We start from the raw sequence: 20,143 nt of genomic DNA on the forward strand, positions 1-20,143 counted from the left end.
CAGTGTGCTTGTCTCTTTATTTAATAAAGGAAAGATCAGTTCTTCAAGGAGAGAAAATTTTGAATGATAAGAACGTTTAGATGAGGGTGTCTGGATATTTTGCTAAGAGAAGTGATGGTGTAGGAGGGGGTTTGTTATTAAATGAATTCTATCAAGATTGTATGTTAGCTGTTTTCCAGTTTCTGTAAACATAAAAATGAAATCCAGGTTAACTGAAGAACATGTCTTACTGAGAAAGGCTGTGTAACCTGTCTAGAAGAACAGACAGAAATTAGGTGTAATGCCAAGTTATCTAGTGTACTTTTGGGTCAGAGAGAAACAATGTGACCTTGGAGTTGACCCTGAAGATTTTGTTATAAGCACTCACCTACAAATATTTACTGACTACTTTCTGACTGACAGTAGATACTGACTGTTGAGTATCTACTATGTGCTGGCACTGATTCTAGCATTCGGAATAGCCAGGAACAGGACAGATGCCTTTCTTTAAAGCAGCTTATGTTTTAGTGGGGGTGGCAAACATAAACAAGTGAAAATATAAAACAATGAATTTTGTGCAAGTGCTGGGAAGATGATAAATTAAGGTAAAGTACAGACAGTGTGACTGGTGGACTGCCTAAGCAGGGAGAGTTAGGGTAGCCCTCCCTGAGGAGGTGCTGTTTCTGATGAGATCTGAACCTATCAAGAGCCTGGTTGGCAGACAGTGATGAGAGTTTTTATAACTTCACTCAAGTTTCAGACCATCGTCCATCTCAGTGGAACTAAATGTAATGATTTATATCATTTTACATCTAAATGTTGGTATATTTTAAAATACGATGATTTGCCTGGTGATGAAGTAAGTTTGTATTAATTATACAGGTTGCCACCCTGAATTTCTTGTGGTTTGCTTAGGTACGAAAGTAGACCTTGAAATTCTGTTTTAGAATTTTGAACTCAGTGTAGTAGGCCACAGAGGAGTTGCGTCTTCTGGGTGAGTAGAGATTGCAGATGTGACACCATGCTCACCTAACTAATGATTTCAGAAACAAGTGTCCCGTTGTATTTGAGTGCATATGGATGTGTGTGCTTGCAGTGATAGAACTTCCAGAAAAGGACAGTGAAGAGTGCGAGATGCCTGATTTCAGGTAGCTCTGTGTTTCTGCCTTTCTTCAGAAAGCTGAAGGAAAAGTAATGGAGAAACTAGTTTAGGGAAATCTCTGGCCACTCTTGGTGGGACTGTGGAAAATAAGAGGTTCCTGAACTTTGGAAGTTTGGTTAGCTTGGACGGGTCTACTTTGTCCAGGCAGAGTTTGCACGGATAGTGACATTGGTGTCTTCCCTCTGGCAGGTGGCTCAATCACAAAGGAGTGAGGCAGAAGCGTCTAAATGCCTGGCTGGGAATCAAGAATGAAGATGCTGATGAGTAAGTTCTTCTCTATACCTTTCTGTCAGAGGGCTTTGTTCCCAGTATAAGACGTGGGCCTTCTTAATACTGCTAAATGTTGGTTCTCTTTGTTACTGGAGGACATTGAATCAAGAACTTTGCATCTCTTTAAATTGAATTGCCTCAGGAGTTACCCAAAGGCACTTGAGCTCAGAGACCTCCTGCACTGGATGAAGCCTGGACACATAATAAGCATTGCTCATTCAGACGTTCATGTGTCAGCTTATTGTATGGGACATGTGAATTCTGTGCGTTCTGCATGATAGCAAATGATGAAGTTGTTAAAAAATATCCAAGTAATTGCAATTTCACTTTGTCATTTTGTAGTTAAGGATTTAGAAGAGAGTTTTATTCATGAATTTACTTTTAGATGTAAGCAACCTGATTCTTAGAATAATGTTTTAACATTTAATTTTTAGGACCTATTTTATCAATGAGGAAGATGAAAACCTGCCCCACTATGATGAGAAAACCTGGTTTGTTGAGGATATCAACCGAGTACAAGCAGAGGACTTGCTTTACGGGAAACCTGATGGTGCATTCTTAATTCGAGAGAGTAGCAAGAAAGGATGTTACGCTTGCTCTGTGGTGTAAGTATTCTCTGGGGCTATGACCTTTTGGAAACTGCCACATTGGTTAATAAGAAATCGACCCTCGTAAAATTCAGATCAAATCAATTGAAGTGCAGTGAAATGAGGACCCATGACTTTCTTAGACCATTAATATTTGTACAAAGAAAACAGTTACTTTAGGAGAAATATCATCTGAAATTATTTGGGGGATTGTAATTTAAATGGTAAGCAGATTAGGCCCTGCATTGTTGCTATTGGATTTCAGGTATCTGTGAAAAGTAATTTGAGGTCTTCAATTGAATCTTAATTCTTTAGTAGTCTCCTGCATGCCTAACTTGGCCTTCATTGTCAGATTAAGGAAGGCTCGATTAGAAGTAGAACTGTTTTTACTTCAGAAGGCAAACTATCTCAATTTTGTAAATAGTATTCTGTTGGGGTAGTGATAGAAGATGTTGGATGTTTTCGGTAAGAAGATCTTATAACTTTGTTTGGAAAAGTCTTATTTTCCTTTTTATTGGAAAGTGAAATTCTGGGGAAAACTAATCATTCCTCAGTCAGCTTTTGCCTAAGTGTTATGTGTATTTCCTTAAAAATGCAACTGTTTTCATTGACAAAGACCATGCTTAGAGTAGAGGTGTAGGAGGATGGTTATGAGAGCAAGCTTAGGTGCCAGATATACTGGATTCAAATCCTGACTCTACTACTCACCAAATGTGTCACCTAGGGTAAGTCACTTAACCTTTCTTTGCCTAGTTTTCTTATCTGTAAAATAAGGTTAATAATAATACTGTCTATTGCATGAGTTAATATATGTAATGTAATAGGCTTTGATCAGCACTGGAACGTGGAACGTGGTAAGTAAGTGTTATCTACTAATATTATGATAATGATGCTACTGATGGGCGTGGCAGGAGGCAAACAAAGATGACAGGATAATTTTGCCCTCAAAGAGGGCAAGTTGGTGAGGTCTGACAAAAGACATGCATATTAACAGAGTGCTCAGTGCTTTACATGGTCGTCTTGTCCTTAGTGGTCTATCTCTGTCATGCTGCAATCAGAGTTTGAACCCAACTTTACCTGGTTTCAAAGCCCATGTTTGTCTATTGCACCATGCTTTCTTCATTTCACAATTAATTATCCAAGGTAAATAGAATCACTGTGACATAGGTATCATTAGTAGGCTGTGTGCATGAAGAGCTAATTCTGATGGAGAAAGAGTGTTGGGAGACTTGGTGGATGAGGTGGCATTTGAGCTGGATTTTGAAAGGATGAGTAGTGGGGTATCTATGGGCAAAAACTGGGGGAGGAGTTGAAAAAGTACATTGGATTACTGTTATCCAAAGATAGAGCTACTTGAAACATTTCATTTCTCTCTGACCTGGGCTCAGATACTCAAGTTATCTGAATGGAAATGGCAGGAGGGAATGGTTCTTGCAGGATTTGAGATCTTTTTTTAAGAACAATAAAAAAGAAAGAAGGCAATAAGCCCGGTTCATTAGTCCCTCACTCTCATCCAGGTCATTGGGTGGCAGCCTGTGGGTTAAGGACTTGGCTGATTGTAGGAGCTGCCCAGCAGCTCAGCTAATTTCTGGGAGACCAAGGAGCAGCTTGAGTATCTTGGGGAGCTGTATTTTTATGTACATATATATGAATGTATGTGTAGTCGGTTTACAATGTTGTGTTAATGTCTAGAGTACAGCATAGTATCTGTTTTCTCCTTCCTTTAGCCACAGACTTTACCAGACTCAAGTCCAAAGCAGTGTGGATTTCTTTTGCCTATGAAAGCCAGCTGCAGTCATATATCATATTGGGGTTCACTTGGAGGATGGTTGAAAGCAAAAGAGCCTGGCATCACAAAGACTGCCACTTGTTTTCTAGTCACTCTAGCTACAAAAAGGCTGCCTACAGTGATTTCCCAATTTACTTAAGACATTTTCTGAAGTATAGATATGAATGAATAAGTTCAGTTTTTTAGGAGACTCTCATAGCAAAATTAAAATGATATGTAGCAGGAAGTCAAGGCATGGAACTCATTTGCTTTTCCATTTTAATTTCTGTTAATGATATCATAAAGAAGCCTCAGAAGAAATTGCTGAAGTCTACAGCCTTTTCTACAGCCAGCAATGCATGTATTCCATTAGGTTAGGGAGTCAGGTAGTGAGCACTGTGATCCTTATTGTTGTTGCCATTTGGGATAAGAAATTTGATTAGGGATAGAACAATTTAGACAAATCAACAAGGAAACAGAAGACTTGAACAACACTATAAAACAGCTATACCTAACAGACATGTCTAGGATACTCCATCTAACAACAGCAGAATAAACATTATTTTCAAGTGTACATGAAACATTATCCAGGATAGACCTCAGGTTAGGCCACAAGTCTCAATACATTTAAAAGTGTTGAAATCATATAAAATATGTTCTCTATAACCACAATGTAAAGACATTAGAAATTAAAAACAGAAGGAAATTTAGGAAATTCACAAATGTGGACAGTAAACAACACATTCCTAAATAACCAGTGGATCAAAAAAAGAAAACAAGGGAAATTAGAAAATACTTTTAGATGAGTTAAAAAAGTGAAACACAAAATGTCAAAACTTAACGGAATGCAGCTAAAGCAGTGCTAAGAAGGCCATTTATAACTGTAAACATTTATATTAAAAAAGAAGATCTCATATCAATAACCTAATCTTCTTCCACCTTAAGAAATTAGAAAAAGAAGAGCAAACTAAATCCAAGCAGGGAGAAGGAAGGGAACAGTAAATATTAGAACAGAAGTAAATAAAATAGAGATAAGGAAACAGTTGAGAAAATCGATGAAACCAGAATTTGAGATGAACAAAATTGACAGCTTCTGGCTGGACTCACACACACATTCCACACATATGAGAGAGAGAAGACACAAATTGCTAAAATCAGGATGAAAGAGGAGACACTACTCGTAATCCTTATGGAAATAAAAAAAGATAATGAGAGAATACTATAAATAATTACATGCCAACAAGTAAACAACCTAGATGAAATGGACAAATTCCTGGAAGCATGCAAACTACCAAAACCGACTTAAGGGGAACTAGAAAATCTGAATAGAACTATAACAAGTAAAGAAATTGAATTATTAATTTAAAAAACTACCTGCAAAGAAAAGCCCAGGTCCAGTCAGCTTCACTGGTGAATTCTACCAAATATTGTAAAAAGAATTAACACAAGTCCTTCACAAACTCTTCCAAAAAATAGGAGAGAACACTTCCCAATACATTTTATGAGGGTATATTTCTTATGACTGTAGACATAAAAATCTTTTAACAAAACACTAGCAGAGCAACTCCAGCAGCATATAAGAAGGATTTAAACCATGAGTAAGTAGAATTCATCCCAGGAACGCATGAGAAGTAGAATGTTAAAAAATTAATCAATGTAATACACCGTATTAATAGAATTAAGGACAAAAATCAGCTGACAATAATCTACTGGTTATTTCAGTAGATTCACAAAAAGTATTTGACAAAATTGAACACTCTTACATGTTAAAAGACACTGAACAAACTAGGTCTAGGAGGGCATTTCCGGCATTTCCTCAACCTGATAAAGGGTGTCTGTGAAAAACCCACAGCTAATATACTTGGTGGTAAAACATTGAATGCTTTCTCTTAAGATCAGGAAGAAAACAAGGATGTCTGCCCTCACCACTTCTAATCATTGTACAGAAGGTTCTGGCTAGGGCATTTAGGCAAGAAAAAGATATAAAAGGCATCCAGATTGGAAAGGAGGAAGTAAACTATTAGAGCTAGTAAATGAGTTCAGCAAGGTTGCAGGTTAGAAGATTAGGATACAAAAATCAGTTGTATTTCTATGTACTAGCAATAAACAATCTGAAAATGAGATGAAGAACACATGCTATTTATAATAGCATAAAAATGATTTTAAAATTTTAGGTTTAAAATAAAAGAAGTACAAGAGCTACAGTGAAAACTGTGAAATATCACTGAAAGAACTTAAAGAAAACCTAAATAAGTGGAAAGACATTCTGTGTTCATGGATCAAAAGACTTAATGTTAAGATGTTAGCACTTCCCAAATTGATCTACATGTTTGGTGTAATCCCTATCAAAAATTCCAGCTGGCTTTTTACAAAAATTGACAAGATGATCCTAAAATTCATATAAAAATGCAAGGGATCCAGAACAGCTAAAATAATCTTGAAAGAACAGAAAAAAGTTGAAATATACCTCCCAGTGAAAAAACTTCCAAGCAAGCTAGTAATCAAAATTGTGAGGTACTGACATAGATTAAACATGTAGATCAATGAATAGAATTGAGAGCCAAGAAATAAACCTTTACATTTACAGTTAGTTGGTTTTCAGCAAGGGTCTCAAGACCATTCAATGAGGAAAAAAATAGTTATTTTGACACATGGTGCTGGGACAGCTGGTGAGCCACATGCAAAAGAATGAGGTTAGACCCCTACCTCACACCATATATAAAAAATTAACTCAAAATGTATCATAGAACTAACATAAGAGCTAAAAGATAAAATACTTAGAGAAAACATAGGCATAAATCTTTGTGACTTTGGACTAGGCAGCATTCTTTTATACATGAAAAGCACAAATGACAGAATAAAAAATAGATAAATTGGACTTACTTGTCCCAAAGACTTGTCTGCATCAAAGGACACTATAAAAAAAGTGAAAAGGCAACCTCCAGAATGGGAGAAAATATTTGCAATCAAATATCTAAGCTACTAGTGTTTAATACATAAAGAACTCTTAACAGTAAAAAGGCAATTTAAAAATGGGCAAAGGATTCAAATAGACATTTGCTTAAAGAAGATATGTAAATGGTCAATAAGCATATGAAAAGATGCTCAACATCATTAGTCATTAGGGAACTCTAAATCAGAACCACAATGAGATACCAGAAGGATGACTATAATCCAAAAAGATGGACAATAGTAAGTGTGGCCAAGAATGTGGAAAAATTGGAATCCTCTAAACACCACTGGCAGGAATTTAAAATGGTGCAGCCACTTCAGAAAACAGTTTGGCAGTTTCTCAAAAAGTTAAACCATTTTACCATATGACTCAGCAGTTCCACACCTAGATACACATCCAAGAGAACTGAAACCATGTGTCCATACAAAAACTTGTTTATAAATATTCAGAGTAGCATTATTCATCATAGCCAAAAACTGGAAACAACCCAAGTGTCCATCAGTTGATGAATGGATAACCAAATTGTGGTATACCCATACAATGGAATATTGTTACTCAGTGGTGAGAAGAAATAAAGTATCAGTACATGCCTCCACACAGAAGAACTTTGAAAATGGTGTGCTAAGTGAAAGAAGCCAGACGGAAAAGATGGATCCTGTATGATTCCATGTGTGTGAAATGCCCAGAATAGACCGTTGAGACAGGAAGTAGGTTAGTTGTTGCCAGGGTCTAGAGGGAGGGACTGTTAACGGGTACCTTGTTTCTTTTTAGAGCGACGAAAATATTCTGGAATTAAATAGTGGTGATTGTTGCACAACCTTGTGAATGTTCTAAAAACCACTGATTTGTACACTTAAAAACTTTTTTTTTTGGTTTGTTCTGCCCCTCTCCAGTGCCTTCTGCCTAATGAAGACCCAGAGCTGAGTGATTAAAACACAGTCATCCATTTTAGCTCCACCAGGTTTTGGTGGGAGATGAAGCATATCCCTGTGACGAGTCTAAAAGTCTGTAAGGGGTGGGGGGACACAGGGGTGGGACATATATGAGCTTTGGTCGCCAGGAGACTTCTGCTTCTCTTTTGCAGAACATGGGGTCCATGCGTCTGCCGCCCTCCACCTTAACCCCTGTGCGTGTGTGTTGTGTTGTTGCAGCGCCGACGGGGAAGTGAAGCACTGTGTGATCTACAGCACTGCTCGGGGCTACGGCTTCGCGGAGCCCTACAACCTGTACGGCTCTCTGAAGGAGCTGGTGCTGCACTACCAGCACACGTCCCTGGTCCAGCACAACGACTCCCTCAACGTCAGGCTGGCCTACCCCGTCCACGCACAGATGCCCTCGCTCTGCAGATAAAGAGGGAGTGGGAAGAGAGGTGGCTCTCTAGCGTCTTTTCTACAGTTTTTATTAGACTATGAGGGCATTCTTTCTACGTAGACTGCTTGTTTTGCACAAGAAGTGATTCTGTGAATGTGAAGTGGAGAGGCCGAGCAGCAGCCGGCCAGGACGGGGCGCCAGGGGCCTGAGGCTCTCTGGGACTCAGCCGGGCCGCTGCGCTGACATAGGGAGCTGGAAGCAGAAGCGGTTTTTTTGAAAGCCTGTTTAATTGGGGTTTTTGTTTCGTTTAGCCAAGCACCCTCTACAGAACACATTAGGCCTGATGGGGGTGGGGGTTGTGTCTGGAAGCCTCTGAAGACTCCATGTCCTCTTTCCTGAGAGGTCGTGTTCCTTGGGGAGTGTGGTGGGCCGGGGCTCTGTCGGGAGCTCTGTTTTGATCTGGCAGTCTCTCCTAACATCCTCCCCAAAAGAAGGCAGATTCGGTTCTGTGGTAGAATGGCATCTGGTAAAAAAGACAACCAAAGGAAAATGGGGAGGCTTGGGACTTCATGTAAAGAATCTTAGTCAGGGGGATTAAAAAACTTTCAACTGAAGGTACTTAATTTCTTAACCAACGTAATTTAGGCATCAGCATCTCAGTAGCTCCTGCCTCTAAAGAAGCATTATGTTTAGAAACCAAATTGATCCCAGCAAAACAGTGATTGTTGCCAGACTAAGGTCTGATGGAACAAGGTGGCACTAGTATCTGAATGCACACTTCTGTACCAAAACTTGAAAATAAAAGGAAATTAGAATGTTAGTTTTAGCGAACACTAAAATTGGTCAGTGTAACTCCTTTTGCCCTGCCCTTGTTTCTCGGAGATAAGGACTAGTGTTCTTTTTGTGGGCTGGTGAGCTTTGAATCATAAAATGAAGTTGGTGCTTGTGTGGTGTTTCCATAGCCTAAAGAATGATCTGTTGTTTGAAACCTTTGTAACTTGTTTGTATGAGTAAAGAAAAGGTGCAATCCAGTGCTTTTAGATGGCTTGATATACCAAATAATGACATAGAACAACATTCTTATATGTGCTTCCCCAAGTTTAAAGGCCCTGCAAAAATAGTCAAGATGGTTTAATTACCCATCATCTCCTGTCGTTTCTGGGTAGGGCCCAGGGGAGCCGTAGGCGGCTAAGGCTGTAGCTGGAAGGGAGCCAGAGTGTGGCCAGGGACTTCAGTAAATCACAGACCCAGGGGCTCTGGTGTCCAGGGCAGGGGTCACACCGCATTACCCACGTGCTTCCATACAGTGGTTTTTGAAACTTTTGCAAGGAAAGGAAACGATGGCTTGGAGTTTAGACTGTTAGTTGAAGCCATTTGGAAGCTTTTCTCTTTGCCTTTTTTTGTGATCCTGCCATTAAGATGATGTGCACAGACTGTCCTCATGCTCCAGTGGCCCTGATTTTAGGCCAGGAATCTTCTGCTCCATGTAGTTTAAGCCTTCCAGCTGAGTGAAGCTAGGCGAATGGAGTTGGAGGCAGTATCTACTCCTACCTCCGTTATGCCCCACCCCCATCAGTCAACACTCATTTGACAAATAGAGTCCAGCTGCCTCTGAGCCAATCCTAGAACCATAATAGGCTCAGGGTGAGTCAGCTGTTTTGAGCCCAAAGCGGTGCAGTCAGGCATCCTGGCTGAGCTAGAGAAGCCAATAAGGTTTACAGCTGGGAAAGCTCTCGTTTGGGGGATGAAAGAAACACATTTTGCTTTCCCTGAGCACTTATCTTGGTGACAGGGTCTAGAATGGACCATGACATAGAAATAGTTGTAGATTTAAAAAATTGGGGAAAAACCTCCCGAGTTACTAACCCTGAGACTAGGAAGGGACGGGGCATATCTTTGGCTTTTCCTTGGTTACATTGCAGTTTCAGGATTGAGGCAGACAAATGAATCCCCCTCCAGCGTCACTGTTCGTTCCTAAGTCCTTAATTGATATTCAGCCAGCTGGATATCCCTTCCCCAAATTGCCAGGTTGAAATGTTGAACATTTTTCTGAATGATGCCAGACTGATTGCTACTAGGAACACCTGACGGCTTTGCACCTGGTGTTGAACCTGCTTAAGCAGCTAGATGCTCAAGATTGGGTGCGAGGAATCCCTTTTCTGGTACTAAAATTTAGTGTGTTCTGAATGTCTCTTTTAAAATAAGTGAAAATGAGAATGAGGACACACGCCTGTAACGTTGAGCTGGGTGTTGCTGTGGCAAGCAGGCATTGAGGGTGTGGAGGGAAAGAGCGAGCACCGTCTGCCATCCGCACTTGGGCTGGCTTGTGGAGAAGGGCTACTCTTAAGTCCTACATTCCTTTACTTTTATGTTTCTTTCCTATTTTTCGTTCTTGAATTTGTTGTTTTGTGGGAACTAAGACCTAGGGATCATTTGAGAAGTTGGAAAGTGTCTTTTCTGACTAGTTGCCCCATGATTTGCTTGATCCTGAGCCAGTGGAAATGGTATGGGGACCAGTCTACTAACCACTTGGAGGGGTATCCTGCAGCTCCTTTACTCCAGTCTTGGCAGTGAGTCTTGGCCTCCTTCGTCAGAATCTAGCTCTGTGTCCTATTCTGTAATCTGGGCCCTGGGATTCTCTCTTGGCATCTTAACTGCAGCCTCACTGAGGCAGGTAAAGGGACAGACCAAGACTAGAGGGGCTCATTGTTTTCCTGGCTAGAGAAGCTGACCACCAACATGGAAGTAGCTTGGAGCTGGATGGACACCGGTCCTAGGCCTATCTTTTCCAGGTTGAGCTTTCTTCACAGAACAATGCTCTGTCTCCATCTGGCCATAGATGTTAAACCTTGGCCATGGCTCAGGCCTGTATAGGCTAGCTGTGTCCCCACCACTGATTTGGCCAAGGTTGAGGACTTCCCAATAACACCCCTACCCTGTCTCCAAGCCCTGATGAGACCTTCCACTTACTTTGGACCTCATGTGCTTCGAAGAAGCTTTGAGTGCCAATGTGGCGTCTTCCATGGGTCTCCTCTTCTTGCGGCAAGGAACCAGCCTCATGGTCCTCTTCGGCCAAGAACTGCATCTGGAAAATTCCTGGTTTTTCAAGGTGGTTTCTGTTGCCAGTTAAGACTCCACAGTAGGTCTCTGTGAGGCTTCAGTGGCCTCAAAGCAGAGGGTCCAGATGGGGACCTGGCTGGGCCCTCTGCTATCAATTGCTCAGCCTTGCTCTCGCTCTAGCCACTTGTGACAACCTTGTTTCCTTAAAAATTCCAGCATGTGACTTTGGTGCCCTGTTGTTACTCGTGAAAAACCTATTCTTCTGTTGTCTTTGATGTAGTCAAAAAAATTCATGTAGTTACGTAAAATATCTGATTCACAAGGAAGCCAACTATATGTCTTGTGTTGGGACAGTTCATAATGTAGTTCCTAGACTACTTTTGCAAATTGTTCTTGTCACCAGATGTGTTCAGACATTGCTGTGCAGTTGTGGGGGAGGGTGGGGGGAAGGTGAGGGGAGATACTCTTTGGTCTTTTTGTTTTTTACCTTCCCCAAGAGGGGACAGTCTGGCCAACTTGCTCCAGTAATGCAATAAAGACATTGCAATAAAGCACTTTTTTTGTCCTCATGCTTTGGAGGGCTGGGCTGGGGGTTGGGGGTGGGGTGCAGAAGGAAGAGGAGTTGGGTGTTGAAAAGTCCTGAAACTCCCAAAGCACCAAAAGCTCAGTCCTGGGGCTGAATTGGGGCCATTAGAGGCTCTTTTCTGCCCCTGGAGAAGAAGCCAACCCTGTCACGCATGGTGCCAGCATCCTATCCACCAACACACAACACAGGGAGACTCAGAAACGATAACCCTGAGGCAGTTAAATCTGAGAGCTGTTTCCTCCTCACCCCATTCCTATTAGAAAGCTCAGTTTATTGAATCTCATCACATCTGTCTGCCTAGAAATGTGTTTGCACGTTCTGTTGTGGCAGTAAGGGAAGTGGGCTCAGGCTTATGGTCCATCCTCTTGTTGCCCCAGGCCCTCGTCACCCTCCAGCCACAGCACTCTGTTGAGGTTCCCAGGTGTTGGGAACATAATCAGCAAACGTGACCACCCCTGTGGGCACAGGGCATAGTGGTTCTCATCCTGGTGGTTCAGGCCCCACCCATGTGTGCACGGACTTACAAATCAGACTGGAGGCCAATAACCTATTGTTCTAAATGACCTTGCTTACGCCCTTCCTCTCCACTGTACTTTAGCTGCATAGCACCCCCAAGGCCACTGTTAGGAAGCATAGATAATGTCCCCTAATCCCAAGAGTTGTCTCCACTCTGCATGGGATGCTCAAACGCTTATCTCAGCCCATTCCTCTCTCCTGAATGCCACCTGGCTGGGTGTCTCCACTGAGGCCCTGGGTGTCCCCATAGGTACTACATGTTTTACTTTACAGAGAAAACATATGTTTGGCTATGAATTCCCTTATCTTTCTGTCACCAAACCTAAAACTGCCCTGTATTCACATAACTCCTCTCCCTCTCACCTGTTAAATTTCAAAAGGTAGCCCTCTTCCAACCAGAAGCCAGTCTTCCCGTCCACGAGCGTTTTGGATCCTATTTTCTCCCACCTTCTGTGAGTTTTTTGACTATAGTCTCCACTCAACTGGATGGTCCGCTGACATTGGAACGTGGTTGGATGTCTCACTCCACCTGCCCAATCTCTACTCAATCCTTTCTTCAAAGCCAAGCCCTTTGGAAAAACCATAAAGTTTGTATTTCCTTACATCCCAAGCATTTCAGTACAGGCCCCACCACTGCCTGAAGCTGCTCCCCTTGATGTGTTCAGTAACCAGCACTGTGACTGCTCTTCTCCACAAAAAGACTCTGCCACGGACTCCCTGACTCACTCACCTAGTCTCCTCCTACACCTCTGACTGCTCCTTTGCATTCTCCTGGACTCCTCTGGCCACCTTTTCACTTAGCCTTTTTCCCTGACAGCTTTATCCACATCCATGAATTCACCTACTATCTCTAGGCCAGTTAGATCCATCTTTGCTTTTCTTGCCCACACCTGTATTGGGAGGTACCTCATATTCAGCATATTGAATGCAGGGTCATTACCCAGCCCTGGTTCCCTTCCATTATTTCGTATTTCAGTGAACGGAAACACGTAATTCAACTGGTTATGTAAGTCAGAAATGCAGGCATCATTCTTGATACTTTTGGTTTCTGTCTACATAAAACCTACCACCAACCCACATCAATTTTACTTTCTAAGTATCAAAGACATCTCTTCTCTCCAACTTCAGTTTCACTATCTCTAACCGTAATCCTGAAAGGCCTCCCTTCTTTCATTCTTGCCCCCTCAAACCCATTTCATTATAGCAACCAGAGTCATCTTTTTAAAATGCAAATCTGAACTTGTGTAAAACCATTAAATAACTTTCAATTGCTCTTAATGGTAAATTAAAAAATACTTAAAATGGCCTGGCTTCTCCCAAGTTCAGGATCTCTTCCCCTACTTCAGTTACTCTTTAGTTGACTCTCTCCTCTCAACTAACCCCAGTATCTTGGACCTTTTCCTTTTTCCTTCTGCACATGTCCTCTGTACAATCCCCATCTATCCTCTGGCTTTAATTACCACGTACTTGCTGATGGCTGCCAGATCTGTGTCCAACTGCCTACACTTCCCCCTCTTCTGGGAAAACCTCCTCACTGCTGTCATCGTAGTTTAGACCACTATAATGGGTCACTACATCATGTTCCCTCTGGTCTGCTTACTCCACTTGAGCCTCCCTACACTGCAGCCACCGATCTTGCTAAAACATAAATCTGACTCTACCACTTCCCTGTAGACACTCCTTGCTCTGGTCAGGCTAATCTGGCAGTGTTTCTCACAGGAAGCACCACTGGTACCTGGGGCAGTGGCCCAGCATTACCGGGTGCTTAGCAGCTCTGTGCCTATTCCTCCCAACCTCCTAGGGGGGCACTTCCTCCCTCCCATGAACCGTTGCAAGATGTGCCCGCCCCTCCCCTTCACCTAAGTATGGTGCTTCCAACCAGATCCTGACATACATACGGGGCTCCCCCAGGAAACTAGTTAGTTACCTGTGTCCCAGTGTCCAGTACAGGCTGGCCAAGGATCTGCCTTCAGTGACTGAAGGAAGGAGGAAGTGAGTTCAAGAGGGGACTGCAAGGCTGAGGAGCCAGACATCCTGCTGGTTGGCTTTGCCACCATGGGGATGGCGCGCCCTCTGGTGGCCACAGCCTTCCCCATGCTGGGTGACGAAGAGCTGCAGGGTGCATGACATGCCCAGCCAGTGGCCCAGAGGCATTTCCATCTCTAGGCCTCTGGACACCTCTCCTTTGGACCTAGGCATTGGATCATGGGACAATTAGTGCAAGAGAACAGTTTGGCAAGTCCTGCATCACCATGGAGACACTCCACCCTACTCTGCTCCTGTGATGCCATCGCCTGATTCCTCCAGCAATGGTCCCCCAGGTGTCCTGCCCTCCCTTCCACATCACCTACCCACCCACCAAGGGCAGTTCCACCCAGTGGGGGCTGCCCACCTCAGCAATGTCCGTCTCCAGCACCAAGGCTTACCTGACAATAGACCAAGACAGGCTCACTGGCTACAAACATTAAGAAGTTATGATTAATACAGAAGGTAGTTCTCTATTTTCACTTCACCTGGCCTCTCAGTATTTTACCAAGTAACTTCTCCATTTAACTGTACTCTTGGATTTTTACTCTTCTGGTTGCTTCTTCTAAGTCTTCGTTCTTTGCTTTAAATGCTAGGGCTCCTCAATGTATTACTATTGATACACTGATGGCTCTCAAATTTCTATCTTCAGTCTAGATTTCCCTACTGAGTTCCAGACCCATGCACCCAGTCACCATCTGGATGTCCTACAAGCACCTCAAATTAAATACCCAAGTTCAACTCTTCACGTCCCTTTACCTCTTTTGCTCATTTTCTGGGTAAGAGGCACTCTAAGTTAGGAGAGAAATGTGGGTTCTGGAGGTAAGAGAAACCTAAATCCTAATCCTAGCTCTTCTCAAGCTGTATGACCTTGAGCATGTTAATATCTGAAAACCCGAGTTCCCTTATCCATAAAGCAGGAATATTAGTTGCTACATGGCCTCCTCTGATTCCCCATTACCTACAGAAAGTCTAAACTCCTGGAAGGTTATTAGATATGGCCCTCGTCTAACTCACTGGACCCATTTCCACTTTGAATCATTTTCGGCTCTGTGAATAAATCAGGTATGTGGTAAGTGCTGTACTCTTTGCCTGGGCATGCCCTTCTCACACTAATCCCCACTCCTGGAACCTAGCAAACTACTACGTATCCAGGTCCAAGCTCAGATGTCACAGTCTCTGAGAAGCCTGGCTGGCTTAGGTACCTTTCCCGTGACAGTGGAAACTGTCTTATCCTCAGCAGCAACACGGGACCTTGAGTTACATTTGTATTGACTGAAGGAAAGACGCAAGCAAGACACATTAAAGATGGTTTCCAAGAGCGTGTATTACACAGGTCTGAGTGCAAGAAATGGCAAACAACTGCTATGTTTGCTTTAAAAACTCATCGGGTGCCAATGCCAAGTCCTGATGCTTCTGAGGGCCCCCTGGGTCTCGGCCCTTCTGGAGTAGGCTGGGCCCAGACTCCTGGGTGAGGGGGCAGCTTTTGCATGGAACGTCCTGCCTCCTGTCACCTGAGGCATCAGGCACTTTGGTGATGCCCAGGGCTGGCTCCTCTTTCTCTCTTTGTGCACACTGAGGCTCCCATAGCCAGCTTTGGCTGGGAACCTCACAAAGTGGATGGGCCAGTCCAGGGGCACTGGGTGGCCATGACTTCCCCTCCTGTCTGGGAGACAGGTTTGTAGGGTGGACTGAAGTTGTGGCTTCCAAATCCTGGGAGCTGGCCAGCCCACCTTCTGCTGTTGCTCTTCTGCTTGGGGATGCCCTCTCAGGGCCCTTGATAAGGAATTTCCAGGACCATGGGCCCAGCTCTCCAGAAGTAGAGGCAGCGGAGCAACTGGTGGGGATGAGTCCTGAAGAGCTCGGACAAAGTGCTGTTAGTGCCTGGGTGTGGAGGTGCTGGGCCTTCCAGCAGCCTTCAGCGGGGATGGGGTCTGTGGGTCCAGCCCTACCCAGGCTGGGGGCTGATGACGAGGGGCTAGCAGCCTCTTCAAAGGCCTGTAGGATCCCAAGCCTCTTCTGGGGGACACTAGGGCCTTCCATTTTGGAAGATCCCAGTGTGACCCCTGTCAATAGGCCTGGGTCCCCTGGGCCCTGGCTCCTGCGGTCCCTGGGCAAGAAGGCATCCTCTTCCTCACCCTCTCTGGCTCCTCTGAGGGGTGGATCCTGGCCCACTTCTGGGTTAGGTACCAAGCTTGGCTCCTGTACACCTTGACTGTTCTCAGGCCCCTCATCAGTGTCATCCTCAGAAGAGTCGACCTCTCGGATGGCTTCTTGTTTCTGCAGTGACTCTCGCCGTTCAGCCCGGTCTTGGCGGAGGGTGCCTAGGGCCCACGAGGCAGCAGGCTGCAGCACTCCCTTCCCCGGCAGCGCCCCCTTCCCAGACAGCACACTCCTGGTCCCAACTACCTCCAGAGGGCTGACTTCCCTGGGTGGCAGTTCCTTCTTTAGCTCAGGGTGGGGCAGGTCAAGGCTATGTTTCCGAGAAGTGGCAAGCTTCTTCTCAGAAGCAGCAAGTGCAGCTGCTAGTTTCTCAGCTGACTGTACCCTCTTAAGTAGTGGTGAGCGGGGTGGCTCCGCGCTCTTGGGTCGGGAGAGTTGCCGGCCTAAGGGAGGCGACAAGTGAAGCTTGGTGGGGAAGGCCTGGGCTCCATGGCCAGACAGGGGTGATGGGGAACGCTGGGGTGAGGCTGCTGGTGGTGGAGAAGGGGTGTGGGCCAGGGGTGACAGCGGGATACTGCCCGCTGACTTGCGCCGTGGAGAGCGGTACTGGCGCTGGAGCTTGGGTGCCAGACCGTGCAGGGAGCTGGGCCGTGCGTGCCCGGAGCCGGCTGGAGAACTGGGCACGCTGGAGCTGGGGGAGCTGCTCTGTGATGAATTCCCCCCCACTATGCACAGACAGACAGACACACAGACAGAGGCAGAGCAGTTAGCTCTTAGAAGTAACTGAGGTACAAGACAGGGCTTAGCCCTGGAATGTCCCAGGATCATCAAGGTCACCCTATCAGTGAACCAGAGCCCAGGCTACAGAAATGAAGTCACCCTCCGCCCCTGTCACCTCCTCCCCAAGACTGCTGGACTTTCGGGGGTGGTTGGATGGGAGCTTCAACGTGGGACCAGTGGGAAGTACAAGGGCCCAGGACTTTCCTGTCTCCCAGGGGTTATCTCTGTGACCTGCAGGGAGCCCTTCGTACCTGAATGCACAGCATCAGGGGTCACCCGGTAGCCCTGAGTGGGAGATCGGGGGGAAAGGCTGTGGCTGTGTGTGGGAGAGCCTGGCCCACTCTCCCCTGATGACAAAGAACGGTTAAGGGAAGAAAGGCTGCGGCTGGTGTGGAGCAGGGAGGCCTGCTTGGTGATCTTCCGGAATAGGGAGCTCCTTTTTCTGCTGCAGAGATGAGAATCAAAGGCTGTCTGAGTTGGTGCCCAGGGCACAGGACACACTGGGCCCAGGGCCATGGTCCTCAGCACACACTAGCACCTAGGTGGCTCAGAGCTGAATCTGGCTCACCTTTCTTGCCCATCCTTGCCCCGGCTCCGCTTGCTCCTTCGGGCCATCTTAGCCTTGTAGCTGCCCTTCCGAGCTGGCCCCACTTTAATGGATGTGTTCTCCAGGGGAGTTGTTGAAATAGACACCTTGTTTCCACTCTGGGGAAAAGAACATGAGCCCAGGATAAGGCAGCTGCCATATTCTTGCCCCTGCCCCTCTCTCTGGGCATGGCTACCCTATAGCTCTAGCTTTTACCCCTGCCTCACCATATCTGAACCACAGACCTGTTTTCCCTCCTCAGATTAGGAAATGGCTCCAGCTGGAGCCCAAGTGGTTTGGGCTACAGACATCAGAGAAGAGACTCACATGCCTCCAGTCCTGCCCACAGCTCAGGGAGATCCCTGGGCCTCGGTCAGTGAGGGTGCTGCCTTCCAGTGAAAACCCTATGCTATGGCCACACCCAAGTTGTGTGTGTATGTGCCGTGTGAGTGCATCCAACTCACCCACTGCCCCATGGCCAGTCACAGACCCAGCAAGGCTGGGGTCATTCAGGGACAGGTGGCACACCCAGCACTGACCTTCAGGATTAGCTCCACCACCTCTGTGTGCACCAGCCCGTGCACAGGCTCCCCATTGACGTGGGTGATGAGGTCCCCCTGACGAAGCCCTGCATCACTGGCTGGACCTCCGTCCTCCACGTGCTGTCCCAGGGAAACAACAGTCCTCAGCTTGGAGCCTGAGCATGAAGTGTTGGGCCTAGTTCTGCTCATCAAGCTGTGACCCCACCCCCCATCTCCCACTCTTTGCCCCCTGAGGGTAATGTGGGCAGGGACAGACAGGCCCGAGTAATGGGAAGGAAGAGGAGTAATGAAGCTGGGAGACAATAGGTCTAGATGGCCAGACATACCCACACCATGTGGTGCACAGTGTAGACGTCTGAGTCACCCATGTAGACACGGATGGCCCTCAGGGTGAAGCCATACTTCTTGCCAGCTCGGTGGATGATGATGGGGGGCCTTGAGCTGCTGAGGGCTGGCAAGAAGTCTCTGCTTGGAGAAGAGTCCCTGGATGACGGGTTGGACGACTGGGAATGTGGGGACATGGGGCTGGCCAGTGGAGAGCAGGTGTGGTGCTCTGGAGAAGGAGAAGCCAGGTCTTAGTGGTGCTCCAGCCCAGCCCCAGTCTCGGCTGTTGACCCCACACAGCTCTAGTCACAGAGCCTTCCCAATGGCCTCTGAGCAGCAAAGCCCTCTCATGTGCCCAGACCCGCACAGGCCCCAGGAGGTGAGGGGATGGCAGCGTTTACTGTGTGTTTACGTCTATGTATCAGGGACCACATAAGCTCTTCATATGTGTTTAAATGTCACAATTATCCTATGAGCTACCATTATTAATATGCACATTTTCTGGTGAGGAACTTGAGTTTCAGAGGGGTTATGCAACTTCCTCAAGGTCAAAGGCCCTTTAGTGATGGAGACAGGATCTGAATATAGCCCTCTGCCTCTGAGCCTACACTCGTTACACAGTGCTGTCTGCCTTCCGGTGCACGCACCCACAACCTCAGACCCCAGTGCATGCCATTAGAGACTTCTAGTCTCTTACAGGGCCGCAGTGACACACTGTCTCCCGGACACCTGCTCAACACACAACACACAGACACACCTGCACGTGTAGCCCCCTGCCACAGGCCCACAGAGATTTCAAGGCTGTTCCTGTGGGTTTTATCTTAGTTCCCCGGGGGGCCTCACCCACAGGAATGAGGAGGGACAGGGCTGTGGCCGAGGCGGACTTGATCACTTTGTTGACGGGGCGAGCGGTGCGCTTTTCTATAGAGTCCCCAGAGAGCAGCCGGTGGCGGGCCCTGCGTACCGCCAGGTCACTGATGGCCTTGGCTGTGGCTCCCTCAGCCAGCTGTGGGGTCCCACGGCCTCCTTGAGTCTCCACAGCTGTGGGCCAAGTGAGCAGTGAGACCTGCAGTGCAGCTGAGCCTCCCCTCCCCGCTGTGTCCTCCAGCCTAGGCCCTCTGGGCACCTGCTGGTTCACACCTGGGCTGGAAGCACCGCTCTGGCCAAAAGGCTCTGCATCCAGCTTCAGCCGCCGCTCCACCAGCTGTTCAGGGGCAGGCGCGGGTCCCCTTTCTCCAGACGGGGGTGTCAGAAGCCATGCGCCCTCCTGCTGCTGCCTCCTGGGGGTGCCGCTGGCCTCCTCGGTGCCCTCAGGGAAGCGAGGTGCATCCAGGAGGCCTGAGCAGTGGCGTCGCACAGTCAGTGGAGGGCTCGAGTCACTCTCCGTGTGGGACGACTCTGACACCGACAGCCGCTTCCGTAAGCTGTGAGGCACAAGCCCAGGGGTGAGCTGGCCCGGCAGCCTCCCTCCTCCAGCCCAGGCTTCCTCAGGGGCTCACAGAGTTCTCCGTCCCAGAACCTTTCCCCTCAG

At 46.3% G+C, this 20,143-nt stretch overlaps 2 protein-coding genes and 1 long non-coding RNA gene across 12 annotated transcripts in view; 1 reads left to right on the forward strand and 2 right to left on the reverse strand.

Moving 5' to 3' along the window:
• PIK3R3 (phosphoinositide-3-kinase regulatory subunit 3) overlaps positions 1–11,644 on the forward strand; it is an 84,623-nt gene extending 72,979 nt beyond the window's left edge. For all 3 annotated transcript variants that reach the window (XM_010984683.3, XM_010984682.3, XM_064493626.1), the window contains 3 exons: positions 1,331–1,405; positions 1,846–2,016; positions 7,871–11,644. In XM_010984683.3, coding sequence (XP_010982985.1) covers positions 1,331–1,405; positions 1,846–2,016; positions 7,871–8,069 — 445 coding nt within the window. In that variant the 3' untranslated portion in view covers positions 8,070–11,644. The remainder of the gene's footprint in view (positions 1–1,330; positions 1,406–1,845; positions 2,017–7,870) is intronic.
• LOC135322879 (uncharacterized) lies at positions 8,315–12,542 on the reverse strand. The gene is made up of 2 exons (XR_010383858.1): positions 11,001–12,542; positions 8,315–8,553 (listed from the first exon to the last, which is right to left on the reverse strand). It is a non-coding gene; the product is annotated as an uncharacterized LOC135322879 (long non-coding RNA).
• Positions 12,543–15,526: 2,984 nt separating this feature from the next.
• The window catches only part of MAST2 (microtubule associated serine/threonine kinase 2), a 174,740-nt gene continuing 170,123 nt past the window's right edge, over positions 15,527–20,143 (reverse strand). For 6 of the 8 annotated variants that reach the window (XM_031465039.2, XM_031465038.2, XM_064493623.1 and 3 more), the window contains 7 exons: positions 19,753–20,036; positions 19,456–19,653; positions 18,615–18,841; positions 18,286–18,408; positions 17,729–17,865; positions 17,412–17,605; positions 15,527–17,105 (listed from right to left, as the gene is read on the reverse strand). In XM_031465039.2, the coding sequence (XP_031320899.1) occupies positions 15,583–17,105; positions 17,412–17,605; positions 17,729–17,865; positions 18,286–18,408; positions 18,615–18,841; positions 19,456–19,653; positions 19,753–20,036 (2,686 nt within the window). In that variant the 3' untranslated portion in view covers positions 15,527–15,582. The remainder of the gene's footprint in view (positions 17,106–17,411; positions 17,606–17,728; positions 17,866–18,285; positions 18,409–18,614; positions 18,842–19,455; positions 19,654–19,752; positions 20,037–20,143) is intronic. The other 2 variants (XM_031465043.2, XM_031465041.2) reach the window with 2 other exon arrangements.

Source organism: Camelus dromedarius, chromosome 14 (assembly GCF_036321535.1).
Source record: "Camelus dromedarius isolate mCamDro1 chromosome 14, mCamDro1.pat, whole genome shotgun sequence".
Lineage (NCBI taxonomy): Eukaryota > Metazoa > Chordata > Mammalia > Artiodactyla > Camelidae > Camelus > Camelus dromedarius.